The sequence below is a fragment of the Arvicanthis niloticus genome, chromosome 8, assembly GCF_011762505.2.
Source record: "Arvicanthis niloticus isolate mArvNil1 chromosome 8, mArvNil1.pat.X, whole genome shotgun sequence".
In the NCBI taxonomy this organism is placed as follows: domain Eukaryota; kingdom Metazoa; phylum Chordata; class Mammalia; order Rodentia; family Muridae; genus Arvicanthis; species Arvicanthis niloticus.
In genome coordinates this window covers 30,277,593-30,305,045 of record NC_047665.1, presented here as the reverse complement: position 1 = coordinate 30,305,045, position 27,453 = coordinate 30,277,593, and the positions used below count along the sequence as shown (strand labels likewise).

At 34.3% G+C, this 27,453-nt stretch overlaps 1 protein-coding gene across 1 annotated transcript in view; it reads right to left on the bottom strand.

Annotated features, from left to right (window-relative positions):
- The window catches only part of Gmds (GDP-mannose 4,6-dehydratase), a 514,073-nt gene that overhangs the window by 388,492 nt on the left and 98,128 nt on the right, over window positions 1-27,453 (bottom strand). The window contains exons 3-4 of the mRNA XM_034509632.2: window positions 26,684-26,771; window positions 24,532-24,641 (exon numbers count right to left, since the gene is read on the bottom strand). Of these exons, the coding sequence (XP_034365523.1) occupies window positions 24,532-24,641; window positions 26,684-26,771 (198 nt within the window). The remainder of the gene's footprint in view (window positions 1-24,531; window positions 24,642-26,683; window positions 26,772-27,453) is intronic.

The window sequence follows — 27,453 nt, the reverse complement described above, 5'->3', positions numbered from 1 at the left end:
TCTAATTGGTGGCAATTCTCTCCAGAGAAAAAATTTGTTAGCTTCTGTCAGAACCAAGAGGTTCTACAAATTCCTCAAGGTCTGTAACTAAATCCTAGGCTTAAGGGTTTACAACTCCCAAGGAAAGGGTGCTTAGCTCTCAGTAGGCTGAAGGCTTATGCCTAGTCACTCCATCTTAGAAGCCCCCTTCATCTCAACTCTGCTAGCACAAAAGCAAGTGCTCCTGTGGATCCCGAGGGGGACAAGAGGGTTTAAGTCAAATTTCCCCAAAAACTTGGTTTTGTTTTCCCCTTTCATCACACAAGTCTGCCAAAAATAACGTTCCATTTACCCAAATGGGACAAAAGCCCTGTGACTTAATCTACAGCAGGTGACTTTCTACTCACTATCCCATTGGCATTTGTGGATAACAGTGTTTTATCTCCTTAGTTCTTAGTTATTTGTTATGGTTTTTGTTTTGTTTTGCTTGAAACATGGTCATGCTATGTAACTCATAACAAACATGCCCAGTTTGGTTCTTTAATTACCTCAGAGCAATTGTAAAAAAGTTCTTAAATATTCTTAAATGCTTTCAAAGGATGAGCTGATCCAAACACTTTTACACATAATATTTTTCACTATAAAACAAAATAATAAATTTATATTTCTATGCAAAAAAACCACTGTGGGCAAATAAGAAAATACCTAATATTCAAGTGTGCTGGAAAATAAGCACTGAACAAGTACAAGAAATTCTTATATTAAAAAAATGTACAAAACAGATTAGCATCTTCTCTTGATAACTGTAAACCAATTTCACTACTGAGAACTGTTCTACTACACCAGCAATCAAACAGAAAACACTCATAATGATGCACATTCTCAACTCAATATATCTCTTAATTTCCAAAGTAACATTCAATTTGAATAAATAGGAACAGATTTTTAAAACATAAAAACAAAATGGACCACTCTCATTGCTTTCTAGGATTCCAATTACAAGCTAGAACAACAGAAACAACCCCTGTTTCTCAGACTTAATCATGGTAGCATGAAACTCTAGTTTTTAGAATGGCACTTTGATTTATACTGATAGCGCTTCAAATTAAAACAAATATTTTAAAACATTTGAGCCCTTACTATGTTTATAATAGCATAAAATAATTTGAACAACCCCTTATAGTCAAAGTATAATACATGTTTTAGAGTTTCAAAGGATTTAGCTGAAGTTTCAAGGTCTCATCACTTATTAGTTCAAACTATCAGAACTAAAGAGAAAATGACACCATATTCATTATGGGATTTGAGTATAAAATACTGCCATGACAAATATTTGGAAATTCTAAGCTTTTATAAAAGCACACTTTATGTACAATATCAGCATTCATCCCCACAGGGTGTACAATGTGGACTGCCTCTAGGGGGAATTTATCTCATTTCATTTTCATTCTACACTCCACTTTTGCATTGCCAACTAAATTGCTCCTTGGTTTATAGTATAGAAGACTTCATAATGTTTAGCTGAATTGCTTACTTTTAAAGCATGCTGATAGAAAACCCAATGTGGTCTAAAATATCCACACCAGATGTTTGGATGGATGTGAAACCAACACATATCAAAAGGAGATCCAAAATACCATTAGCTATATAAAACACAGGCTCATGCATTTAACAAGTTCAATAGATCAAAACACAGTAAAACTCCAAGGGAAATGAATTTGGTGCTTGCATTTTCCATTATAAGGTACTCGAATTCTCTCCAGTTTTCTTTGGACTCCCAGAAATTCATTAAATGTCAAGTAACAACAGGATACAAGTACAGCTTAAGTACATTTAATGTGACTAGACATACAAGAGGGTAGTTTGGAATGGTCACTGAAACAGAACAAGGTTTCACCACCATAGTCTGAAAGACAATACTTTGATAAAAGAACAAAGAAAATGATACTCTTGTTTGCATGCTAGTCAAGATACATCTAGTATAAAGCATTCACTCTGAGCCAGACAAGAACTAGGACTATGGGTTCTTAAATCTATAACAATAAGAACAGGCCCAGAAAGTAGGGCTGTATGGCTGAGCAGAAATGGTCAGGCGGCGTCAGAGTTGGGGAACAGTCTGTCTTCATAGGAGCAAACATCCTTTCCAAATATTTTAAGAGTAGAAATGCAACAGTGAAATTAAATTTGTTTCCCATGAATTCCCAAGGCAGGTAAGGTGGGAACAAGGACAAAAATAAGGATAGTAAACACACTGGAAAGAAGAGTAGATATTTTTATCTAGGTTTGTTTTATGATAGAGTAGACTGTTGTGACGAGTGGTCAAGTGGTCATAGTGGATTTAAGTAAGTTCTCAGGGTATACTTGATAATCCTCATGAAGTATTTATAAACCATCAAGCAGTCCTGCCCCAGACAGTCTATTCCCTCTGTTCCTCTCTACTTTGTTGACTCTCTGGCAAAAATAACTTCAATCATTCTAGCTAAAACAGAGCCATGTCTGCAAAGGTCCCTGACAACTTCCCCTTTTCTCATCTCCCTCTCATCCTTAGAACTAATCTCACTGCCTACCACGTAGTACTTTGTTTTCTCCTACTACACCGATGGCCTGCATTCAAGTGTGATAACAGAAGACAAAGGCCATTACAATCTTCACATTCTTGGCATTTATGCTGGTCCTAGTATAAGCTTAGTGCATGTCATGTCACAAACACTTATACTGAAAGGCAAGTATTCAAGCATCAGATGCAGAATCCAGCTTGTAAACATTTGTCAGACACGGATGTTCTATAGCACTGGTAGGTACAATAAATGGAATCCCTAAAAACACTCTCTTAGAAGCAGCAGAAAACAAATCCACGCATTTCTCTCCAACATAAAAAAAAAAAAATTTCATCCAGAAACTCCTAGTTAGGCATGCATCAGAGGTTGGATTGCTCTAACCAAACATCAGTATAAATAATATTCTAAACAAGGAAAACTTGTAGATGAGGAAAGATAATTTGAAGTTACAAGAAAAGTTAAGGGATCATGGGTATAAAGCTGATAGTTATGACTATAAATTTATAAATTAGAAAAAGTCCTTATCCTATTGTTGAAACTATATAGAAGGCAGAATAAAACCTGTAGTGCCTCCAACTAAGTTAAATACTTTTGATATGACCAGTCTTTGGAGTTACAACTAAATGGACTGAGAATTAAGATCAAATAAACTCAGTCTCTGCCATTACTATTGGGGATTTAAACTTCTCTCATTAAAAAGGGTCATAACACATTCTTTTTCATGTTTAAAATAACACAAAGTAAAAAAAATAATATTGGAAAATATTATAAATAGGCCAAATTTTTCTGCAACATTGTTCTACTTTCTGTAAAATAAGGAACAAATATTTCAAGAAAACAAAAGCAAGAATATCTCTTTTTTAAAAAAAACACACAGAGTATTCCCTATGGCAGCACAGACACGCAATAGTGGGTCTCTGAAACCAGCAGAAATAGTTAACTCCTTTAACTGCACCTATTATAGATGATCATGGAGAATAGAATAAAGAATAATCTTTTAAAAAGCATTTTAATTAAAATGCACACTATAAACAAGGTTAAAATGCATTATTCTGCTTGATTCTCCGAGATGAATAACTCATGTAAAATTATGCAATCAATAAAATATGATTTATTGTAAAGCTTCTAATAAAATCTCAATTCTCAGAAAGTAGTTAAATATGTTATAATTTCATATATTTGAAATATTTGGAAAATACTAAAAATAAAAACAGCAAAACAAAATCTCAACAATAAGACATATGTTCTACCATTAAGATTCTAGGTAACTTTTTCCCCAAAATATGTGATATCATTTCTGTACTTTAGGAACAAATATTTATTTAACTTTCTTAGAAAGATGATACAAAGGAAAAAATGAGAAATCTGTTTCCAAGAACCATTTTTTGTTGTTTTTACTTATTTGTGTTTTCATTTTATTCTTGGAGGTGCCACAAGGAGGTTAAAATAGCAGATTAATAGAGCCTTTAGCTTAATTTCAATGGACCAAAAAATAAAATTAAAGTTACAACTACAAAATGGTTACAATAACAAAAAGAAATTGCTTATCCGGTGCCATAGGGCATACTATACATCACATTCTACACTTCACCCATACACTAAGCTATTGGAGAAAGAAGAACCAATTTTAGGATATATTCAAGAACTTAAGTAGAAATAGCTGTACTAGGGACAGGAGCGGGCACAGATTTGGTATAAGCCAGGAGGCAGGGAGAATTGGAATCAATAGTGAAGGGAATCAAAGCAGCATATCAATCAGCTCAAAATAAAAACAGCCTGCCTGGCAAGAAAGTAATCCAACAGACAGGGGCTATGGGCAAAGACCATCAGCCTCACAGGTAGAGAAGCCTACACAGAGACCATCAGCCTCACAGGTAGAGAAGCCTACACAGACAGGAACTGAAGTCTCAAAGAAGTCAGCCGTTCTACCCAAGACTCTTACTACACAAAGGGTAAGGGCAGAATGCCTGGGAAACATTTCTGGTGGCTAGAGTCCAGCAGTCAACAATGTATAACATGGGAAGTACAGGTCTACCACAAGGGACAAAAGTGGATTCCATGCAGCATTTTCTCATTTCAAACCAAGTAAGTACCTTTAGAGACATGAAAACCAAGCGGATGTGTCTAGACTGCCAACACAATGCGGGAGGCCACAGACTCAGGGAGGGAGGCTTTCTCCAATGTTAACATATCTCAAATCATGTTGTACCTTACCATCATGGTTACTCAAGTGGTAGTGCTTCCACAGACATCACTGCCTAACACCTTCCACATCTGAATCACTGCTGTTCAGGCTGCTGCTACTTTAGTATAATAGCACATCTTGTATGGTGTATCTTACACTTATTAGCACTACAATTCCATGTTAGCATATATAATAAGGAAAAATAAAATAAGGATAAATTTAGTATTAAGAGGTAACCATTTGTCACTAGAAGAATGTTACAATTCTATACTCGCTTGTATAAAACACAATGCAAGAGCTGGAGATTCAGGTCTTGCACGTGCGCTGTAAGCACAGAGCCCTAAATTAAATCATCATTGCTGAACTAATAAACAAAACAAATTTATTTTGCTCAGTTTTAGATGTGCATACAATGATATAATCAGTATATAATCAGTATTTTGATAGGTCTATGTGAACCCATCAGTAAAAAAAAAATGAAAGCATTAAAGTGATATGAAAGAATTTTATCATGCTTTCATCAGAAAAGCTGTGACACAACTGAAAATCAATGATACCACAACATACTGCTGACAAACATGATATTTTATACTACATGGAATGTTATCTTCAATCTATCTGTAGTAAAATGGACTAAGAATTATAGACTTACAAGAAACATAGAGGGTTACGTAGACTAATTCAATTTTTTCAATATTATGTTGAATGTGCTAGATGACAATTTTTTAGAGCTTTGAAATGTTCCCAGCATTGTGAAAAGCTTGCTATACAAGAGGATTTCTCAAACACATCACAGATAGCCCCATAAAAAGGGAGTTGACTTCAGTAAAACTCAAGATTTATGTTGTGTGAAGGATACCACAAAGCCAACAGAACTGGCAAAGTGAAGGAATGTACTTACAACACATACAACTGATAAAAGATTAATAAGGATTCCTACAAATCAGCAAGTTAAAAAGGCTGAAAAACTGAATAGACAGAGGCCAGAGAAATGCATGTCACAGAAAGGAACACTGGAACAACTAATCTGTAAAGTACATTCAACCGTATTATTACTCAGAGACATAATGAGTAGCATTATAAGTTGTTCTTCCAGATCAATGATAATGCTAATATTAAAGTGGCACAGAACATTTATTAAAAGTAATTCTGAAATCAATAAAATAGTCATTCTATTGCTAAAAATAATTATTCTAGGTTGTTTTCTAAGTTAAGGTATTTATACATCCATTCATCACAAAGCAGGGCCTAACCAAATAGAGAAATAAAATACATTTTATAATTTCAAGATAAATATACATGTTCGTATTATCTCTAGAATTTCGTTTTGTTCAGTAAAAAAACATATTTATAAATTTGAGCACTTTTTAAGTACAACCCAGGAAGAAAAACATTCACGGTGTACTTCAGAAGTAAGAAATTAGTTGTTAGCTGATGTAATAGAAACAGCTACAGCAAAAATTTGCCATATTCAGTAAAATGACAAGTTGAGTAATGGCTGTTAGTAGGTAAAATCACAGTTATGAAGAGCTATACAGGGCTACTTCTGAAAAGCATTTCCATAGTTTTTCTCAATGTAAATTTACATATTACTTATAATACTAGTACTAATGTAGAGTGGGAGGGTCACAAACACACACAAACACACACACACACACACACACACACACACACACACACACACACACACAAAGCCTGCAAACAATGAAAACATACCTGACCTTGAAAAGCAGAAAGAGATTCCCAGTTCAAACAGAGAGGTGGTAGTACTAAAGCATGTATCAGTCTCACCAAATCCCAACAAATCATAATGAACACATGTCATAAGAATCTGGTATCAACTTTGTATCACAGCTATGTCTTTTTGACTGTGTGTGTGTGTGTGTGTGTGTGTGTGTGTATACATCTAGAGCCTATTTAAGTTAGTGTTTGTCAATAGTAAAATAAAGAAATATACATATACTTAAAAGCCAAGCAAGTTGTATTTTTAAAACATAGTTACTAAACACAGATACATATTTTATGTATCATTAGACTAAATTTACGGTGTACCTTAGTAATATTATAGTGTGAAAAAACAAAGAAAATAATTTTATATGAAAAAAAGAAAAACAAGCCACAAATTTTGAAAGTTATAGGCAATAAGGGAAAGCAATAAAAAAAAAAAAGTAAGATTACCCAAAACACAAATATCAGAGACTGATACAGACTACCAGATGTTTTGGAATCTGAAAACAATGTTTCAATATTTTACTATTACAAATAATTGTGAACATGAGCTCCAGTGCCTAGGTCACTGTTCCTAGGGAGAGTAGAACAAATGGTTCCAGTCAAAGCCCTCAAAAGATTCAGCTACCACCTATCTGCTGGGGAGGTGCCTGGGGTCAGCCACAGCAGGATGAATGCTTCTAAGAAGAGAAAGGGGCAGCAGCTTAAATCACAGACAGACAGGTGACTGGATGAGGGGTGAAACTTCATGTAAATTATGTTTGGTTTTAAATATAAGGGTTTTAATGTTTTATTAGTAATAAATCTACCTTTCCCCCCTTAAACTGCTGTCACAACATGTATTAGTGCCCCCTGACAAATGCTTGAAATTGTTGCCATCATTATTACACAGGAAAGGCTCTGAAAGAATTCCAAGCAATCCATCCATGTCATACTTTGACAAAGCAAGTGAGAAGCCATGTGTAGAGAAGATTTAGCTCTGAGTGAAAAGTAAGAAATCAACCCTTCACACTGACCATAGTGCTGCCCCACATAACCAGGCTGTTTGACCTAGGGCCACACAAAGGGAGGGACTTCATATCCTTGCAATTGAGTCACCTACTTTTGAAAATGAAGGAATTAGACTAGTCTACTCCAGTTGTCAGAAGGTAGTCACCAGTATAGGGTAATGACCAGAGAAGTATGTCAAATAAATAAACTATTAGCATTCATTGAAACTGATGACTATTTTCATATACTATATAACATACAACCTTTTAAACAAAAAGAAAACAACGAAAGTATTAAAAGCTCCCAGAAGAGCTGAGTAAATACTTTTGTATTTTTATTTTTAAAAAGCTAAACTATAATAGAAATTATATAAATTATTTTACAGTTTATTTGTATAGTTGCTCTTTAATATAATGAAGTTCCATTGACAAAGGAAGTAATCTAGTTAAGGTTGTTTAAGCTATTGTTGTAGACAGCAAAGAACAAAGACCAAACTGAAAAAAAAATTGTATATAATTTAAGCTTTAGTTTAAAACATTTTAACTCCTTAAGACAATTTAGAGAAGGCAGGGGAGAGAAGTGTCTAATTTTTATTCAAGTTGTACTTAGAAAAATCCTTATGCAAATGTTTAAAAATTTCCACAAGACTTATATGGAAACTTAAAGTGTACAGAGGCAAATACCTTAAGAATGCCTTAGTTAGAGCCAAGATTACTTAGAGTATAATATTGATAATAAGCTTTAAAAACCTTAAGGACAAGTTTGCCACCTTAACCACATGAAATGTTACAAAGTTAGAAACAGAATTTTTATAATAAAATAATTTAATCTATGAAGTTATAATGTTGGGAACTTTTATTTGGAAATATAAAGCTTAAAAAGAACAATAGTATGAAAGAAATTAAATGTTATTAATGTGATGTATCTTTGTCTTTTATAAACCATAGGAAACAATAACAATTTCTCATCTAAAAAATTCAGTAAGTTGGAAATGTACCTTGTGGGTTAAGACCTTGGTGACCATGTGCAAGATCCTGGTTTGATCCTCAGTATCATGAGCCAACCAATTGGCCCAAACCAACAGAACTGAAAATTTAATTCTTAGCATCTTTGGGAAGGGGTGAATTTTTTTATTTAGTTTTCCTAGATGATGAATATATACTCTGCTAAGAATCATAAAACTACCTTAAAACATTTCTAATTTTCACTATTTGTTCCCTAAAATCATTACCTATAATCAACTAATACACTTCACATTATAAACTCTCAATGAACATACCCCTAAGGCTGTCTTATGATTCTATAAATCAAAAGTCTACAAAAGTATTCACACGAATTTCTTTCTTCCTTAAAAATTCATTAATAATTCATTAAGCAGGAACTTCTGGAAAACTGTACTGGAATAAAAGTTATCAACAATATTTAGAGGTTTTGTTTCTACAACCACAACTTCCTTAATCAGATCATAAAAATAGTTTGTTTATTTGTTTCCGATTTTCCCTTTTGACCGAAGTTCGGGCATAATATATTCTTTCTACAATAGTTCCCAATTTTTAAGAAAGGCATATTGAGATATTAAAGTTAAATATAGAAACAAATTAACACTGGAATTTAAATTTACTTATATGACAAAATAAATTTATGGAAATGTACGTCTACTTATTTTCTTAAAGAAAAATTCAGTGTTTAACATTCAGAAAATAATTTACATAGATTGATAGTTTTCAGACAGTAAATTTTTCTAGAAAGATATTTCAATGATAAATGTACTCCTAATGCTCATATGACACTCACCTCTAATTTGTGCTTCCTGAAAACAATGAGGCATAATGCTTTTTCTATCCCATAGTTTCCAGTATTCTTCATTAAGTGTTTAAAACAGTATAAGCCTACTTTTAAAATGAAATTGAATATTTCTACAGAAAAACCACTTTATACAAAACTGTGTCATCAGATTCTTTCCCAAAAAAATAGTTTTTAAAAGAGATTGAATCTTAAACCTTAGGGTTTATTTGTATTTAGTTTAGATTAGACATTATATATAATTCATACTTTTAAAAAACATGCCATTTTAAAAGATAATAACACAAGGACAATAACAGATCCTACAATTGAAACAGAGCTTGTAGAACATGTAATGAAAATTTTGTCCACTTCCCAAAGCCTCACATCCCATTCCAGAGATGAGGAAAATGAAGCCTGGCAAGAATGTGTGCTTTATTCTGTCTTAGTTTACATTATATAAAAATTAACAAGTACAGTTTTCTTGTTTTTCATCATACACATTCACACATACTCATGAACACATGCACGCACAAATACCCTATTCTAAAATTTAGAAACCTTTGTATTTCAGTATATCAATGACAGCTGTATGACAGTAAGTCCTGAATTGAGAATTTTATAACCAAAACGTGTTTTTTAAAAGTATATAAATTGTTCTAACAATGAAACTCTCTGTTCATGTATCAATCTTGGAGTTACCTTGGAGATTTAGGATAAATTCCAAAGAGATAACTGAATTTTCAGAAGTGAGTCATGTTTAGTTACTCTAAAGTTCTAAATGTTACAATAATCAATATTTTTCCATATACTGATATTTCATTAAGATATGTGTATATGCAACAAATTATTTTACTTCATTTTATAAAGCTCTATTTGTAAAGGCCTATAGTCAGTAGAATTTATATAAACTACAGATTATCTAGTAAGAGATTTGATATGTAGAAGCAAACATATGTCTTTAGTTTAAGTTTGACTAATGCAGATGGAAGAGTGGAGGAAAAAAACCAGGAGGAAGTACATGACAGCAGTGAAGTCTGTATCACTGAGAAGTCAAAGCGCTATGTGTAGCTTTTGGTCCACAGAGCTAGAGCAGGATGACACACAAAGCATCCTATCCTAAGCTGGGCTCGAAACTCCTTCAGTAAGCAAAAGAAACATCCCCGAGAAGAGGCATGTCAAAGCATGAGAGCTCGGCCTTTACTCACATGAAAGTAAAGAAGTATAACACTTACCTAACAGTTAACTTTACTAAAAGAAAAAAATCAAATGTGTTAGTATTTTCTATATAAATGAAAGAAAATTAAACAGATGAGTTAAAACCATCTGCAAACTTCACTTTTATTATGAATGAAAATAAAAATAATATAAACTATTTCTATTAAGTCTAAATGAGCATGTCATCTAACATTGAGTTCTTTGAAAAGAGAGTATTTAAAATTTACTTGAAAGATTTTACTAAAAGTAGTATTTAGTATTTGATTGATGTTACATTATAAAGAGTAATATTTTTACTAGTTTCTCATTAAAAATCTCTAATCACATTCAGTATTTAACTAGGATGATTATGCTGTCCATTAAACTACACCTTTTCTACAGTGATATACCTATAAATAATTTCTAAAATATGCTTCATAGTCAACACACTTTATAAAGAAAACCTATGAAAGCCTGACTAAAGAATAAAAATGACAAGCTAGGATTTCACACTTTGGAGAGATGTATCTGTTTTAAGGATTAGTCTCTGAATCTTGGACCAACAAAGTTATACCATCAAAACTCAACAATAATATGAGATGCTTTGACCTGGAAGAATCCTCATTAAGAAACTGAGGGGGAAAGCAGGAGAGTATGTGCTAAAGTATGGAAGAGTCTCATATGAAGAAAGGATGCATTCTTTGTGAAATCGCTCCTCAAAGAATAGAAATACTGGCAATACACTTGTAGTAGTTCACTACCCTGGACCCTAAAAATAATAAGAAAAGAAAATATAGTTTGGCCCCAAATTAAACACTATAACATTCATATTTTCTTTTCCCACTGCTCATTAGTACTTGATGAAAGACTATGAACACTTGAAAAAAATAATAATTTGTGATTACAATCCCAATCTATCAATTTACTTTTAAAAGTATTTATCATTTTAAATTATTTTTTATCAGATAACTGAGCACATTTGGAGTAAAACACATAAAAAATCTAAGAATAATTCTTAAATATTCTGGTAGTGTGACTCAAACAACAGAGTGCACTCTGCTTTTCTATGAGCTGTAACACTGCTTCTTTAAGAACATTAATGTTGACATAATTTGAAAAATCAAGTAAGACAAATATTACTTAAGCAATAATGTCATAAAATATTCTTAGATATCTAAAATATATTAATGTTTACTCATGTAAATAAATTTAAAGTGGTCATAAATTAAAGTTGTTATAAGATGCCAATAAAACATAAAACTCTTCCTCTATACCTCATATAAATTTCATTTTAGTTCGAGTAAAAAGCATCAAAAGTTATTTATAAAATGTACCATTTTTTAAAGCACATTTAAGAGATTATAAGAAAATCAAAAGTATTTTATTCAACATTCAAAAAGTATTTTATTCAACATTTAAATGTTTGTACAAAATATTAAATAGTATCAAGGAAAATTATTATACCAATGATAACATTAATAAAATCAGCAGTTTGTTTTGAAGTAGAGAACAATGTTCTTCTGTTAGTAAGCAATACAAATCACTCATATTTGGCTGTGTGCAACATGATTCTTTTGAAACCAAAGAGTTGAGGAAGTGATGTTGCAATCCTGTCCTTTTTATGAAAACCATGGCAAAGAAAAGGTCAAATAAATAATACGTATGATACCATCCCCTACTAAGAAAAAGCACATAGACTTAACCTAATGTCTCTCAAATGAGTTAGACATAGAAAAGGAAGACTGTTACCTAAAAAAATATAATATTCTGGTTAAAAGTTATTTTTAAGTAGAATATAGTAATCTAAAGCTCATTAACAAATAATTTGTATATAAAAACCTGTACTTTGTTTTTAAACATGTAGGATGAAAAAAGTTCACCATATTAAATTTTACTAAATTAATTAAAATTATCAAATAATTACATGTATACAAATCAAAATTTGTATATTTTTATGTTCATGTAGCAATGCTAAATTAAGAGTTAACACAGACCTGACTGTGTATACAAATTAAAGCTAACACAGTAGATAGTTTAAGAAAGAAAAACTACGTAGGTACATATCTTTTCTTACCAATATGTGACAAAGCTAACTCATTTAATCATTAATAAGTAACAAGCAACAGCCAAAATATGTTTTATGCGTCATTAAAACCCCATTGAGGCCATTACAGTCCCCAGCAAAGTGATGCTGGAAACCACCTTCACTCTGGCCACCACATTCCCTCCTGACCTCACTCGGCTGAGGCAGCTAGAGGGTGAACGGCAAGACTCTCAGTAAGCCTTTATTAACTATGAGAAATAAATTATATTAAGTGTTACTTTTTGAACTCAGAAATGAGGGAAGGGGTTGTTAAGATATCAAATTTACTAGGAAAATAATTATGTGAGAAATAAGTTGCTGTCACAAGAGAGACTTGCCAGATACTGCATTTAAGCAAGTTGTTATACACACCTTTAGAATCAATTTTGTGACAGAGAGAGATTAGGCTATGATACTAAATTGCCTGAGGAGAATTTTAAAAAGGGGTAGGGGAATGTATCATGACCAACATTGCCAGTTGGTTAGCAGTGTCTGTAAGCAGTAAGAGACCGCTGTAACTTTGTTATAAAATGTTACTTTGTTATAAAATGCTCTTCTGTACCTAACTTCCAGTTGCAGTCTCTTATAAGTGCGCTTCTACTTCCTTAGCTCCTCGTTTCTGTGATTTTACCAAATACAATTCTAAACCTTGAAAATTACCTAGAAGTTTGTGAGAACTCACAGAAAGGTCGTCAGAGCCAGACACATATTAAATATTAATTATAATGATGACTGTCATCTTCTACGGTGATTATGTCATTATATAGGAATGCTAATTAAGGCATAAAATGACTTGTTAATTGAGAACGTGTTCTGAACAAACACATTTGTACTTGTGTACTTAATAGAAAATCCAGCCTGGAGACTGGACCGTAATAGACTTCAGTTCTATTTTCTAAAATGCTGACATTTGAGCAAATGTTCCCATGGAATGTTTGCCTGATTCGTGGACTGACATTTCCTCTTTGTAACTTGCTTAACTAAAAAGGAGACATGCAGGCCAAACCCCACAGTACTCACAGGCAGCAGGCCATTTCTCGCCGCTCAGACTTTCATATGGTTTCTTTTTCTTCCCTCTTCCCTTACCACCACTCTGTCCTCACTGTCTTTTTATTTTGACACGCACAATATTATAGTTGCTTCTAGTCATCTTATGGTAGAAGACGTACCTGAAAAGATTAAGATTTCCCACCTGGGATTTGTCCAGAATTTCAGGGTATTATAGTCCCCCACAGCTTCTTCCATCCTGCTATACTTGTGTGTTGTGTTATCAATAGTAGCTTTCTTTCTTATTTTAGATTTACTTACACAAAGAACCCAGGGAGCTAAGCTGATGGAAATCAGTGCGTATTGTCACTCATCTTTCATTCTAAAGTCAAGGCTGACCTCCTTGTCTGTGACACTTTGCTGCCATCTAGGTGTATAAAAAAGCATAACAATCATCCTTGTGGTAGAAACTATTCCTGGGTCCCTAAAGGAATAATTCTGTCTCTCATTTAGATAAAGGACAGCCTTCCTAGCCAAGAGCAGAAACCTGCTGGGAATTTCTAGGACTTCCTCTAGGACAACGCCAATAACACTGACTTGCAAAGGTGCATTATTTAAGGCATCTAATTTTTTATCTTAGTAAATGGTTTTTTTTCCAAATACAGATATTAATAAAATAATTTTTATCACAGTCAATACTTTTTCTCCCATTATAGATACTGATAATTCTTAGTTAATATAACTTTTAAAGAGTTAACTATTGAAAAATAAAAGTAAAAACTGAGATACTGAAGAAACTTAAGTAAATAAATTTAATAAAATAAGTTGATTTCAATCAAAATTTCCATTTAAATATTTTACAAGTAACAAGATAAATGGCCACTTAGTCAAAAACTTTTATAATATTTAATATAAGGTAAAAAGAAAAGTAGTATTTGCTCTTGTGATATAAAAACAAATACTGAGCTGTAATAACCATTTTCCTGCTAATCAACACTGAAATGCTTCTCTCCAGAAAAGACAAGAAGAGTCTACCAGAATATACCAGAACCTCTCAGCCTGGCTGTGAATAATGGTAACAAATGCACAACAGACTCACACTCCAGAGTGAGTTACGTGGGAGTAGGAACACAAAAGCAGGCTCTCCTCAATCCATCCACAGGAAAGAAGGGCAACTGACAGTTAGGACAAGTAATTGTCCTAAAGAATGTCCTTTGAAAGCTGGGGGGGCTGGTTTGTCAAAGTTACTGATTTCTAAAAGAGAAAAACAGCAGAGAGCAGGGTACTGGCCCTGAGTCACCAAACAATGAGAAGCTCTCATTATGCCACTTCCATTCTACTAGACCTTTACAACTTCCCAACACCATCTCTGTAAAATTTCATTTTACTCATTAGTACTATGACCATATATAACTTGGCTATATTTGAAATGCACCATTTTCCAAAGAGTTCTCCAAGTCCTATTGATGAATTCAGTCGTTATAGCAGACCAAGAAACACTTCATACATTCTCATAAATAAAACAATTCTAACTACATATTATAAAATAAACATGCAAAAATACAGTGGTTGCTATTGTTATTTAATAACAATTATGTCTATTAATATTTGGTATTAATGTTTTAAATGTACACACCATGCAGTACATAAAATTTTCTTGTTGCTGGTACTGATAAAGTATCAACTAATAATTAACATAGGAACCAAAATAAAAAGTCGTTATGCACTAAGTTTCTTTGAATTAGAAAAGTTCTCATTTTATCTTTTTGTTCCAATTTTAAGGACTGCACTTTAACAAAATAAATTTTATAAACACAACACATACTAAAATGATAAAGTGAGGATTATACCTAAATACAGGTTCTCTTAGGTCTTTTAAATGAGAGCTTAATTGTTCAAACACAGACACCAATCTGAGAAAAGGGAATGTATACCTGCCTTCAAATATTAAATAATACTATTATTTATGCACTCATCTAATTAGGAATTCTAAAATGTGTTTTCATTCATCACAAAAAGAAAAGAAAAAGTTCTTTCACTCACAAGACATTTACTAATGACTTAACATTTCTACGAATTGGTATTTACAAAATCACCTGGACATGAACATTAAGACACACATGAACATTTAGCAATTTTAATTAATTTTAGCTTAATATACATAAATTGTTACAACACTGAAATACTTCTTTTGATTTTATTTAATAAAAAACTACTACTGTAAATAGATTAAGATTGGAAAAGCTAACAAACACACCTTTGTGTGGTCCATTAATTATATACAAAATTCCAAACATTATTAGCTGTTATCAAAATTACAATACCACCTAGATCTAATAAAACAGAACAATCTGTTTGAACAGGGAATGGAGAACTTTCATAGAGTGTTCTCTCCCATAAAAATTCTTAATGGACTATAAAGGACTTTTTAAGTGGTTTTAGATTTGAATTCAATTGCTTAAATCTATAACAGGCTTCCAAGAAGAATGTGAGCCAGATGACAAGCAGAGACCCCCACTAGCAGTGTACACACCTACCTAGCCTCATGAATATAGTGTTTTTAAAAGACCAAATTTCATCCTAGAGATCATGAAACTGATTAGCCATATTCATATTATGAAAGTTTATATAGTGTAAACACTAATGTTAAATTGTAAAATGAAAAAAATGTTATCATAAATTTTCTTTGTAATAAACTGATTACCAAGTATTTTAAGCATCATTAGACTGTGCCTATACAAAAGATGGGACAGCAAGTAATCAGGATGAAAAGAAGGCTACAGAACAAGAACAAACAAAAGGCAACTGTTCTTGGTCATAGTAGAGGTTTGTTACCTACCTACAGAGACATTGTTCATGTCACATTTCATCCTCTGTAAACGAGTCACATTTTTGAGAAACAGATTCATGCAAACTCAAACATGCATGGACCCATGCTTGCATAGTCTAGATATAAAACAACATAAACCCTTATGTTCTCAAGGCTGCAATGATGGCTCTCTCTCTCAAACTGTAAGTGTTTGGTCCACAGGCCTCTGACTTATTTCAATATTAACAATGTGATAAGAAACTAGAAGATTTATGTTGCTTTGATTACATTCAGGAACTGCATATGATAATGTAACAATTTCTTCACATTTTTATCAATTTCAATATCTATTAAGCAAAATAAGTTATCTTCAGAGCCTCAGCAGTCACAATTTATACAGATTAGTGTTATTATTAACATATAAGTGAACAAATGTAGTCATTTCAGATGAGTTAATTCTATACATTTCTACTTTTCCTGTGTTCTAATTTATTTTAGTATCATCGGCATGCTCATCCTGTATCCTGCATTGTATTCAGAGCTTCCTAGTTATAAAAATACCACTCATATGGGATTAATTATAACAGTTCCCTCCAGCAAGGAAAATGTCTTAATTCAACCTACTACACCGAAACTTCGTTTATTGTAGTAAATGATGGGAATGACAACAGAGGTAAGACTTGTCACAGTTCAATGGTTCCCATGCCCTATCTCCATCTTCGGTCATCTCAGCTCAGTAGCACAATATGACAAACTGAAATCAGCCCTAGGTTCAAGGCTACACGGAGTTTGGCCGCCCATCAACTGGCAATCTCAAGCAGGCACTTATGAAACAAAGGCATCACCTGGGTCATTGCCAAGAGCTCTGCCACCTCAGAATTCTATGGCCCATGTAATAAAAAAAAAAAAAAAAACAAAGGGCCCCATGTATCATTTCCCCTTTTAGAATATACCATACAAGCTAATGTCTTAGCATAGCAACTATAAGCATTTGACCAAGGAAAATAGTCTCGCCTATCACTTCAAAGCATAGCTAAAGCAATCCATGACCTTCATCTTCAGCAGAAGCAGCATTGACTAGCATGTTGACCATGGAAATTTTAGTTCCATCTTCTTCTCTATATAATCTGTTTCATGTTAGTCCAAACTATGAACAGAGAGCACAGGAAGCTTAGAGGTGGGAAGGTGACAGAATAAGCAATCTGCACTTCCTTCCCTCCTTGCCCACAGCATTCATTTCTGACCTACTCCCTGAGGATGATGGTGCAAACAAAATGAGCAGGGATCTTGGCAACAAAATGAGCTTTCAGTAAAGGCTGGTATTGTCAAAAGACGAAGGCAGGTGGTATTTAAGGAGTGTTACAGTCCGTTGAAAGAACATGGGCCTACAGAACACTGGTAGAAGAGACTACAACCTAAGGTATGCAGCTTACTGGAGAAAACAAGCCTTAAGAGGCTCAGTCAGTTCATGATATAACCAGAATTTGAAACCATGGAAAACCTCAAATGTAAGTCTTTTGAGAAATAGGGCAGGCCACTGGATGTGTAGTTTCAGGATGTGTCCATGGAACTCTAATGTACATCCCTAATTTAAGATCCCTTTTCTGTACCACAGTTCTCATGAGAACAGTCCCAAGGAGTTATTACATTTAATTCCTATCTTAATACTGAATACAACTGCCCACCTCCACCATGCATTCTGCACTGGGTCTAGCAAAACGCAGCCGCTTATGAAGAGAAGTAGACGACCATGTTCATCAATGGTGAATCAATGAACTCTACCATGCAAGTGCACAGGGCCAGGCCCTGACTCACATTTAAGGATGTTCCTTCTAACTGAAATAGCAATGTTCCCTGTCTACTCATTTTCTTGCTTACACCTCCCTGATAGGCCTCCAGCGTCCAAAATAAATAGATGAATGAGTAACAATACAGAAAAACAGTCCTTCTCTGATGCTGGTTGTGGACTTTTAATAGGCTACCCCCTGCTCTATTATAACTGTACAATAAAGGGCCATGTTGCTGCAGCTTGTTTTGTGTTATAACTAGGTCAGAGATATACTAGCCAGATAAAAAATCAACCTGCCTTTCCCAGCATAATGAATTCTCTTGGTGCAACATGCCACTTGTTCCTTCTCCCAAGAGAGTCACACTTTCTGGAGTAAATACGGCATTTAGTTATCAAGCTGTAAATTGCAACTCAGAACTTCCAGGAAATAGATGACAGTTCTTTAGCTTGGTGAATTAAATTTGCTTGGTCTCTCTTTCCCAGAGTCTACCAATGTAATTCCCTTGCCTGTTTTTATTCTCAATTTCATTTGCTGGACTTGCTTTTCTAGCTTCTCTCCGTGATTCTGACTTAGTGCCTGACCACTACTACTACAACTAGCCCCTTGGTTCACAAGCAATTCTGCTTCATGACCAGCTTCCTAAGCCTGCACAGGCTCCTTCCCTTTGGGCTTTTCCACTCAGAATCTACCAGCTGATGTGCTCAACAGTGGAAAGTGTATGGCAGCTTACTTACCTATTCCTTCAACCAAACAATCATGCCTCCTTACTGTCATAGAAAAAATGAAACAAGTAACTTAGAGAACCAAAGGGAAAGTAATAAGGATAACTGAAGGGTAGATGAACTACTATAAATAAAAGAAAGTCCAATAAAAGAAAGTCTGGAGGAGATAAAATAATGATATTCACCACTGATAGGTGATTTGAAACTTTCTTCTCAAAACCAAAATGAGACTACACTGCAAGCATGGGGGAGGTAGTGGATACAAGAAGAAATACTGCAATGTGGGAGAAGACGTTACTTTATGAAGACTACCTTATCTTACCACTGGTAAGGATAACTGGTTTTTTTCATTGGCCTTTAAAATAAATTATATAATATGAAGACCAGAGCTTCCATTCCGGATTTGGCAGTTAGCAAATGTATGATTTGAGTGGATGACCTCACTTATAAAAGTGAAAGTCATATTAAATTATTTCTTGTTCATGACTGCCTTATGACTAAATAATTTTCATATGTTTAAAAACTTCAAAGCAATTCCACCGTGATTTTGTGAGGCAAATGCAACCAACACTGAAATAGGTTTACTGTGGAGAGATTCTCACAATACTGTGACTGTAGGAATGATTTAAGAATATCAAAGAGGCTGTGAAAAAGAAAGTAGACAACTATAATGAACACTGAGCAGATAAGAAACAAACTTAGTCACAAGGATTTTTTTTAATTTTTTAAAAACATTTTTCCTAAAACATTTTTCCCTCCCAAGATGGGCAGTACTATAAAACTGTATCATTTGTTCCTACTGGGATGATGTCATCATGCTAGGTTTAACTGCTTTTAATAACTGGTACATTGCAGTCATCCCTCACTTTCTCCCACGTAAGATCCAATCAGCCTTTCAATGAACTACTTCATGAGTCATAATTTTACTGTTTATGATTCAGAAAAATGTCTTCAGTCAGTATTTCCCAGACTGCTATGGGCTCATTCCAAGAAGCAATTTCATCTTCATTGGTTTCCTACAGGAAGCCAGACCAGCTTCCTATTATTTTATTTTCCTTACTTTTAGCAATACCATTGCCCACATCAGATTAACTGGAAGTGTGAGTGATAGAGAGTTTATTCTGCACAACATGAGGCCAACACAAACAATGCCCAGTCTTGAAGTCAAAAATTCAAAATTAAACACAAAATGTGCTAATATTAGACCATCTTTCAAAATACTAAAAAATAGCATGTTATTTTATGTTAATCTTACTGAACACATTACACCAATCAGAAACAAATTTTTATTTAATTCTTGTATGAACAGAGTAAATTCCTTAAAGGTATTAATATAATTTATAACTAAGTAAATATTTTAATCCCTTGATAATAACAAAACAGACCAAACTCTGCAGCCATAAATGCAGCTTAGAGTGATCAGAGGACTCTAAACTCACTGCCTGGCAAGTAAGCCAGAAGAACTGTGCAGAGCCTCTGTACAGCCCTGGCCAATCCCCTTCTTGGTGTATACTACCCACAGCTAAGAATCAACTTGTCTTTAGCTTTCAGCACAGAGATATAAAAGTGTGGTTTTAAAAGACACAAATCATATCCATGCTTTGTCATGAGACAGAAGGAGGATTTTGTAAGGTGCCAATTCTCACAGGCTACACACTACTTGGAAAGAGTTGAGTGTGAAGAAGTGGGGCATATGAGACTCACACCAGCCTTTTCCACTCTCACAATTCTTGGTTATAGGTGATATTTGTGATTTAAAACCTCACACTGTCATGCACTGGTGATTAATAGAACTAATTTTTATCTGACTCAGAAGCTGGTACATTGAAAGGACAGAGTCTAAGATGAATGCATTTAAAGCGACTGTATTAATGAACCAAGACACCTGAAATACTAGAGAAATGTTTCCCAAAATGCGGCTACCATATTAACCTTAAGGACCAACTGGAAACTTCCTAAAACTTTAAGTTCTTGCCTTCACTTTGGACTTCAGAAATCACAGAGTCTGGGAAAGAGGCCTAGCAATTTTGAGGGGACACTGATCTAAGCTTTACTATGTTGTTCTCTCTTCCTTCCAACAGGAAACTTTTTGAAAAGAAGTCACTCATTTTACATTTCCTTTCAACTCAACTACTAAAACCCTTGTGCTGAATTTGTTTAGTTCTATTACATCTATTTCAGATGCTCTTTTTAAAGTCCTTAGTCAGATATGGGGTATGGCTCAGTGACAGAACATGCATCTACCATATACAAGGTCCAGGTTTCCAATCCCAGCAATGCAAAAGCAAATGAACAGAAATATTACAAGTATATAAGCCAATGTCATTGACCTTTTCCTGGTTCTCTATCCCCTTCTTCCTAGAAAGGCCTACTTTCTTAACTTCCAACACATAAGTCCACTCACTGCCTCTTGTCTCCTTGGTTCCTGCTATCCTACTTTGCTTCCCCATACCCTTTACAAGGCAGGTTCCCTGCAGTTTTCTATGTCCCTTTCTCCAGCTACTACCTTAAGGATTCTGAGAACTGAATTTACAACCCAACAGACTTCAAGCCCCATAACGTATATAAGTACTTCATAACATGCGTCTTCTGAGTGTTCTTCAAGTACTGGTAGTAAAGTCTTTCCTAGGTGTTGTATCAACTGTCTGGTTTCTGAGCACTACTCTCCAAAGACCACAGAAGGGTCCACTCATCCCATCAGGTGATTTATTCTATCCTTATCTGCTTTACAAAACCACCATACTCACATAACACCTACACCTTTGCAAAATCACCCGTGGATCCTAGCTTCTAATATTCATGCCTAAATAAGTTTCTTTCTGTCCAGTACATACAGAAGCTGCCTGGCATAGCCCAGCTCCCTACCTTATCCACTTTCACATTCCTCCTCAGTGTTCTTTGCAATAAGCTGAATGTTATTCACACTGCAAACATGGCCAAAGTTTCTTCACTTTTGACTCTCAGCTTTATGTTTTTACCTCCATTTCAACTGTCCACTTCCTACTACATCTGTAAAGACCGCCCATATCTCTTAAGACCACAGCCAATGCTCTCCCTTACCCTCTTGATGCCACCTCCCTCAGATGGAGTTCCCTCTTACCCACTACATACTCAAAGACTTTGCACACTTCTGACACTTGCACCAATTACCCTACTAAGAAGGTGAGTCCCTCAGCACCATGAGTGGAGTTCACACATATCTCTGTTCACCACTATATCATACCTAAAAAGTACATGCTCTGCAAATATTTGTTGAAAGATTAAATTATTTTAAAATTCCCCAGTCTAAAGCCTGAAATGAATCAGTAGGTGAATGGACTTGCTGCCAAGCCTGTTAACGTGAGTTTGAGCCTCAGAATTCACACGTGAGAAGGAAAAACCCAACTACTGCACATTTTCTTCTGTCCTCCACACATACACTGTGGTATACACAAGTCCAGACAACAGATACATGCATATCTCATACGTAAATAATTAACCACCATTCCTGGCAATGAACTGATTCTATAAGAGAAGTATCTAAAATACTATAAAAACAGATAAATTCATAGATGTACTAAATTAGAACCAATGACCAGACTGTCTCTACTTCCTATTTTTTAGAGTACAATCACTCCAGAATGAAACTACTCCTATGCACACTACAACTCAAGAATATATAACATGTTGCAGAACTTTAAGATATTCTGGAGAAGGGAAAAGATAAGCACATTAGACATGTAGTAGAAAAGAAAAGTCTGTAAATAAATGTAAAATTTCTCGATCATCTTGTCATACCGTGAGCTTATAGCTTCTAGAGGTTATAAACCATCTACAATCAAAAGACAAAAATCTGATTAGAAAAAAGTGAAATGGTCATTTCCACATGCCCCATTTTTGTCTCTTGTGGTTGGTCAGAATATCAAAAGAAGCCAGGTGAGCCAGTATATAGAGATAAGCTCACTGCTTCAGTTATAGAAAAACTCATTCCTGGAATGATAGAACTGATACTCTGTAGAAAACAGAATAATCTCTCAATCACAAAATCCTAAGTCATGCCTTCATCGTGGGGAAACACTCAAAATCCCAGGAAAATAGCTCCACTTGCAGACTATAAAGACCCTCACACTAAGAACAGATTTTTAAGCCCACATATAACATACACTGACCAAAAGATTAAGAAACCAAGAAGGGTAAGATGAGCTCTGGCATGTGTTTAGCGTATATGAGGGACTGCTCAACAGCCAAAAAGCAGGAAAAAAAAAAAAAAGGAAAAGTAATGATAAAGATAGGGGTTTTGGTGGTGGTGTTATTGTTCCTGTTTTCTAAGCAACATCTATGCAGATAAAGGATGTTTTTTGCAAATCTCCAGGCCTGTCTTAAAATAAAAATAGACTAATCTCAAATTTAGTCCTACTAGTAGTAATAGTGATAGCAGCAGCAGCAGCAGCAGCAGCAGCAGCAGCAGCAGCAGCAGCAGCAGCAGTAGCAGTAGTAAATGCAGACAATTATTTGTTTATTCTAACAAGATATATTTATTTTAAGAGTATGACTTTTTTTGCCTGGGTATATTATGAGTGTTTCTGGTGCCTCGGGGGGTCAGAAGAGGGTGTTAGATTCCCTGAGACTGAAGTTACACATGTTTGTGAGTTATCATGTGGATGCTGGGTGCCAAACCCAAGTCCTCTTCAAAAGCACTCAGTGCTCTGACCTGCTAAGTACAAAGACTTTGCAACTCAAGGACTAACCCTCAATTTTCAAAATTTGCTGTTTTATGACTAGGCTGATTCCATTGTTCATTAGACTTGGGTCCTAATTCCCACTTTAAGCAGCAGAGGTGTAGAAATTAGACATAATGCCCACATTATATACAAAACTGAAAAATATGGAAGAACATGAAAACACTTTAAATGCTCCAATAAAATTACTGTATTTGTTCTTTAAACAGAGAAAAGAAACATGGATAGATATTTCTGAACTTCTTTTTAAATGTAAAGCCATCTGTTTCTGTTTCTAAACTCTATTAACCACTTGATTGAATAGGTACCTAAATAAAACAAAACAGCCCTGGTTTCAAATTCCATTCACACAAGAAAGCATCAGGATACAGCCACAGAAACCTGAGTCAAGCAGAAGCTGGAAGGCTAGAAAGAGCTGCTCAAGTTTATGGTACTTGTTCCAGATAGACTGACTAAAGAAAGGTGGGCAGAGCACCAGACAATCTAAATACAAGAAAAAAACCAACACTGAGTCTCACAATAAAGAGGGAATGGCTAACAACAGATTCACCATTCACAATAACTTAATTCAGCTAACTTTAACATGTGATTGCAACCCAAAGAATATCATTTCAACAATATATTGCAACCTAAGACTACCAAGCAACCCAATCATATTGCCACTACCAAAATTAACATTAAAATAAAGGTGTCTAAAATTTAAGAAATTCTTCTCTCACAGATTGATATGAAATGTCAAAACAGAGGCTCACAACTATAGGGAACAACCTAAAGTAAATACAAATTGCTACATCAGTGTTAGTTGAAAATTTTCATTATACTTTTCAGTAACAGAAACCTCAGCTTAAAAATGAAAAACATTTTTATTAGGATGAATTCCCTAACTAATACTGATGATTAAGCATGTTAAGGACAGGTGATTGTTTTGTGTTGAGAAACAATATACATGAGAGAACACCACAAGGACACAGCCAGAGAAGTCAAGGCAATGAGAAGGGCTTACCTTGACATGGCTCTGAGCACCAAGATTATAGATCTCTGTAGGTTTGACTTCGTTGATGATTTTCACCAGGCAGGTGCTGTCAGTGAGGTCACCATAGTGCAACTTCATGTCTTTAAGATTTAGAAAAGACCATCAGAAACAACAAAACAACAACAAAAACAAAACACATATTATTCAAGTATGAAAATGAAGGACAAACTGGAAATGTTCCTAGATGTGATTCCCTATCCCTGAAATGTCAGTATTTGGAATACCGAGACAAGAAGGATCTTGAGTTTGAGTTCACCCTGAACAATTTATCAAGATCCTGCCTTGTGTACCAACTCCTTCCACAAACATGAAAACTGAAACATCGTATTTGATGCTCATTGAGTACCAGAGTATGACTTTTATCTTTAAGAAACATACAATGTAGAAAGACTACTCTATGTGGATTTATAATAGGAAACTCAAATATACTTGTTTAAAGAATTATAATATCCTGAAGATGTTAGACAATAATCATGGGGGGGGGCTTTAAGTGGTTAAAACATGTACTATTTAAAAATGAGATGTGGACAAATATGAGCCTGTAATAATGTACATAGTCTCTTAAGAAATCTACAACACACTCATGATAGAAAGGGTAGACCTTTTGGGGAAATTTTGTTCACATACTATAATCTGATTTTTAAATAGAATAAGTCCTTAAGCTGGCTATAAAATGTCTATGGTAGTAACTTCCATGCACAACCAATCTAGTCAAACTGCTGTGCTGAAGTTGACTTATACTGACTTCAATTGTCTAAAACTGTGAGCAGTTTGCTAGCTTAGTCTACACTTAGATCCAACTGTACAAAAAAAATTACATATTGAGCATTTCTAATCTGAAATTAAATGTGATTTGATTCAAAACTCTTAAATTTTTGAAGTACTGATAATCTAATGCTACAAATGAAAAAATACATACCATGAAAATGGTTTGTATACAAAATTATTTAAGATTATACATGTGTATATATATATATATACACTTTTATATAAAATATTATAAATTATAAGTGATTATCTGGTCCTTTTTATAAGCTGTCTTATTAAAAATCTGAAAAAAATCAAACTCCAAATTCATTCAGCATATAGTAACTTCTAAAAAGATATACTGTGACTTAAACATTAAGTGGAAAGCCTTTTCTGTGGATATCTGGGTCACCTTCCTGATGATATCAATACCTAAAAGTAACCTAACTTTTGTCTCTTCTTAGACATGAAGTCTAAATCACTTTGGGGTTGCAAAATCACTGTGTAACCCTTACTGGCCAGAAACACTATATAACACATAGATTTAAAAGCCCCGTCTCTACGGCTGAGCTCTGTCCTTATCATGGCATCTGATAAGGTAAGTCACAATATTTCTGTGTCTCCACTTCCTCAGGTACAAAATATTCTCTTTAACCACCAGAGTAAGGAGAAAATACTGTAGCATGCTATCTAAATAATACTGTTCTGCAAAAACAAATTAATAGCAACAAAAGTAAAGAAAGCCACTAAATCCTGAATTTGATCTCTAAAGCAATTTTGGTATCATTTGAGTTATCATCAAGATTTGAAAGTATCTTCAAGAATTATTTTAAAAATTCAATGATGTATATAAAGTCACATGGGTAGGGAGGTGGAGAGGATTTGGGACAAGGGAAAGAGTGTGGTCAAAATAGATTGTACAAACTTTTTGAGTAATATTTTTAAATTTTAATTTTAAAACACCTTTAAAACTCTTAGATTAGGCATATGAATGAATCTTTGAAAAAATTCAATGTACAAAGATCAGTTATCTTGAATAAATTGAACCAAATATAGAAACAAAAGAGTGCTCTTTTAATTCAGAACTGCTGTCACTTGAAGGAGCAGGAGCACCTGATCTGAAGAACACTGATCCTCTGGAGTTATGCCTGCCACTGCTCTCTGAAAGCTGTCTACACAATGTTACTCTAAGAACAAACCAAGATGCAAGGAAGCTGAAGGCAGGTATGAGGCAGGTTTCCATGGCTTGCAGTTCAGCTGCAGTAATTTCTGGGTGAATAACTGTGATTAGATGGGCTGAGAATAATGAGATTTGAAAATATCTTAACTAAAAACAAGAAGCAACAAAAAAAATTAGAGGAAGAAAATTACTTACTTCCTTCAATATGAGCCTGGGGATTCTTATATAAATGTTCAATTCGACCTGTATTAAATGAACTAGATCGCCGAACTATTCCATGGACCTGAGTTTTAAGTATAAAAAAGAAAAAAGTAAATTATAAATATGAAATGAGGATTCAAACAACTCAAACAACTCAAAAGTTCATTTGCTAATGAAAGGTTCTAGAAAAACTATGAGTAATAGTATTTTTAGGTAAATTTTTTAAATTATGAGAAAGAGTTCCACTGTTTAAGTTTCTGCCCAGCCATGGCCTGTGTGCTACCAGCACACTGCTTCTGACTTTATCCAGGGTTTCTACTGTCAATCTAAATCTAAGTAATTAGATAATTACAAGGTTTCATGCATAGTTACAGATACTCAAGCCTGTCTTCTAAATATACACGGTTATATTGATGACAAAAATACCTCTGATGTGAAAATGAAGGCAAACTTGAGGCTGTAGCTGTGAAACCGCTTTTGATTTGTTTAACACAGAGCATAAGGCTTCCACAGTTTCCCCAAGTTCTCAGTGCTACTTCATATTATATTAATTTCTGGAGGTACAGATAAAATCAAAGAGCAGCTGCTGTTGTGCAGCTGTATGCAACATTAGAAAGACAGACGATAAGACTAAGGAGCAGATTTATATATAACTAAAATTAAGATGCAAAAAGTTCAAAGATTAAAAAAAAAAAACTTTAAAAATAAAATCCTGACATGGCCATGGTCAGTGTGAAGGGATAACGTCATTGAAAAGCAAGGCA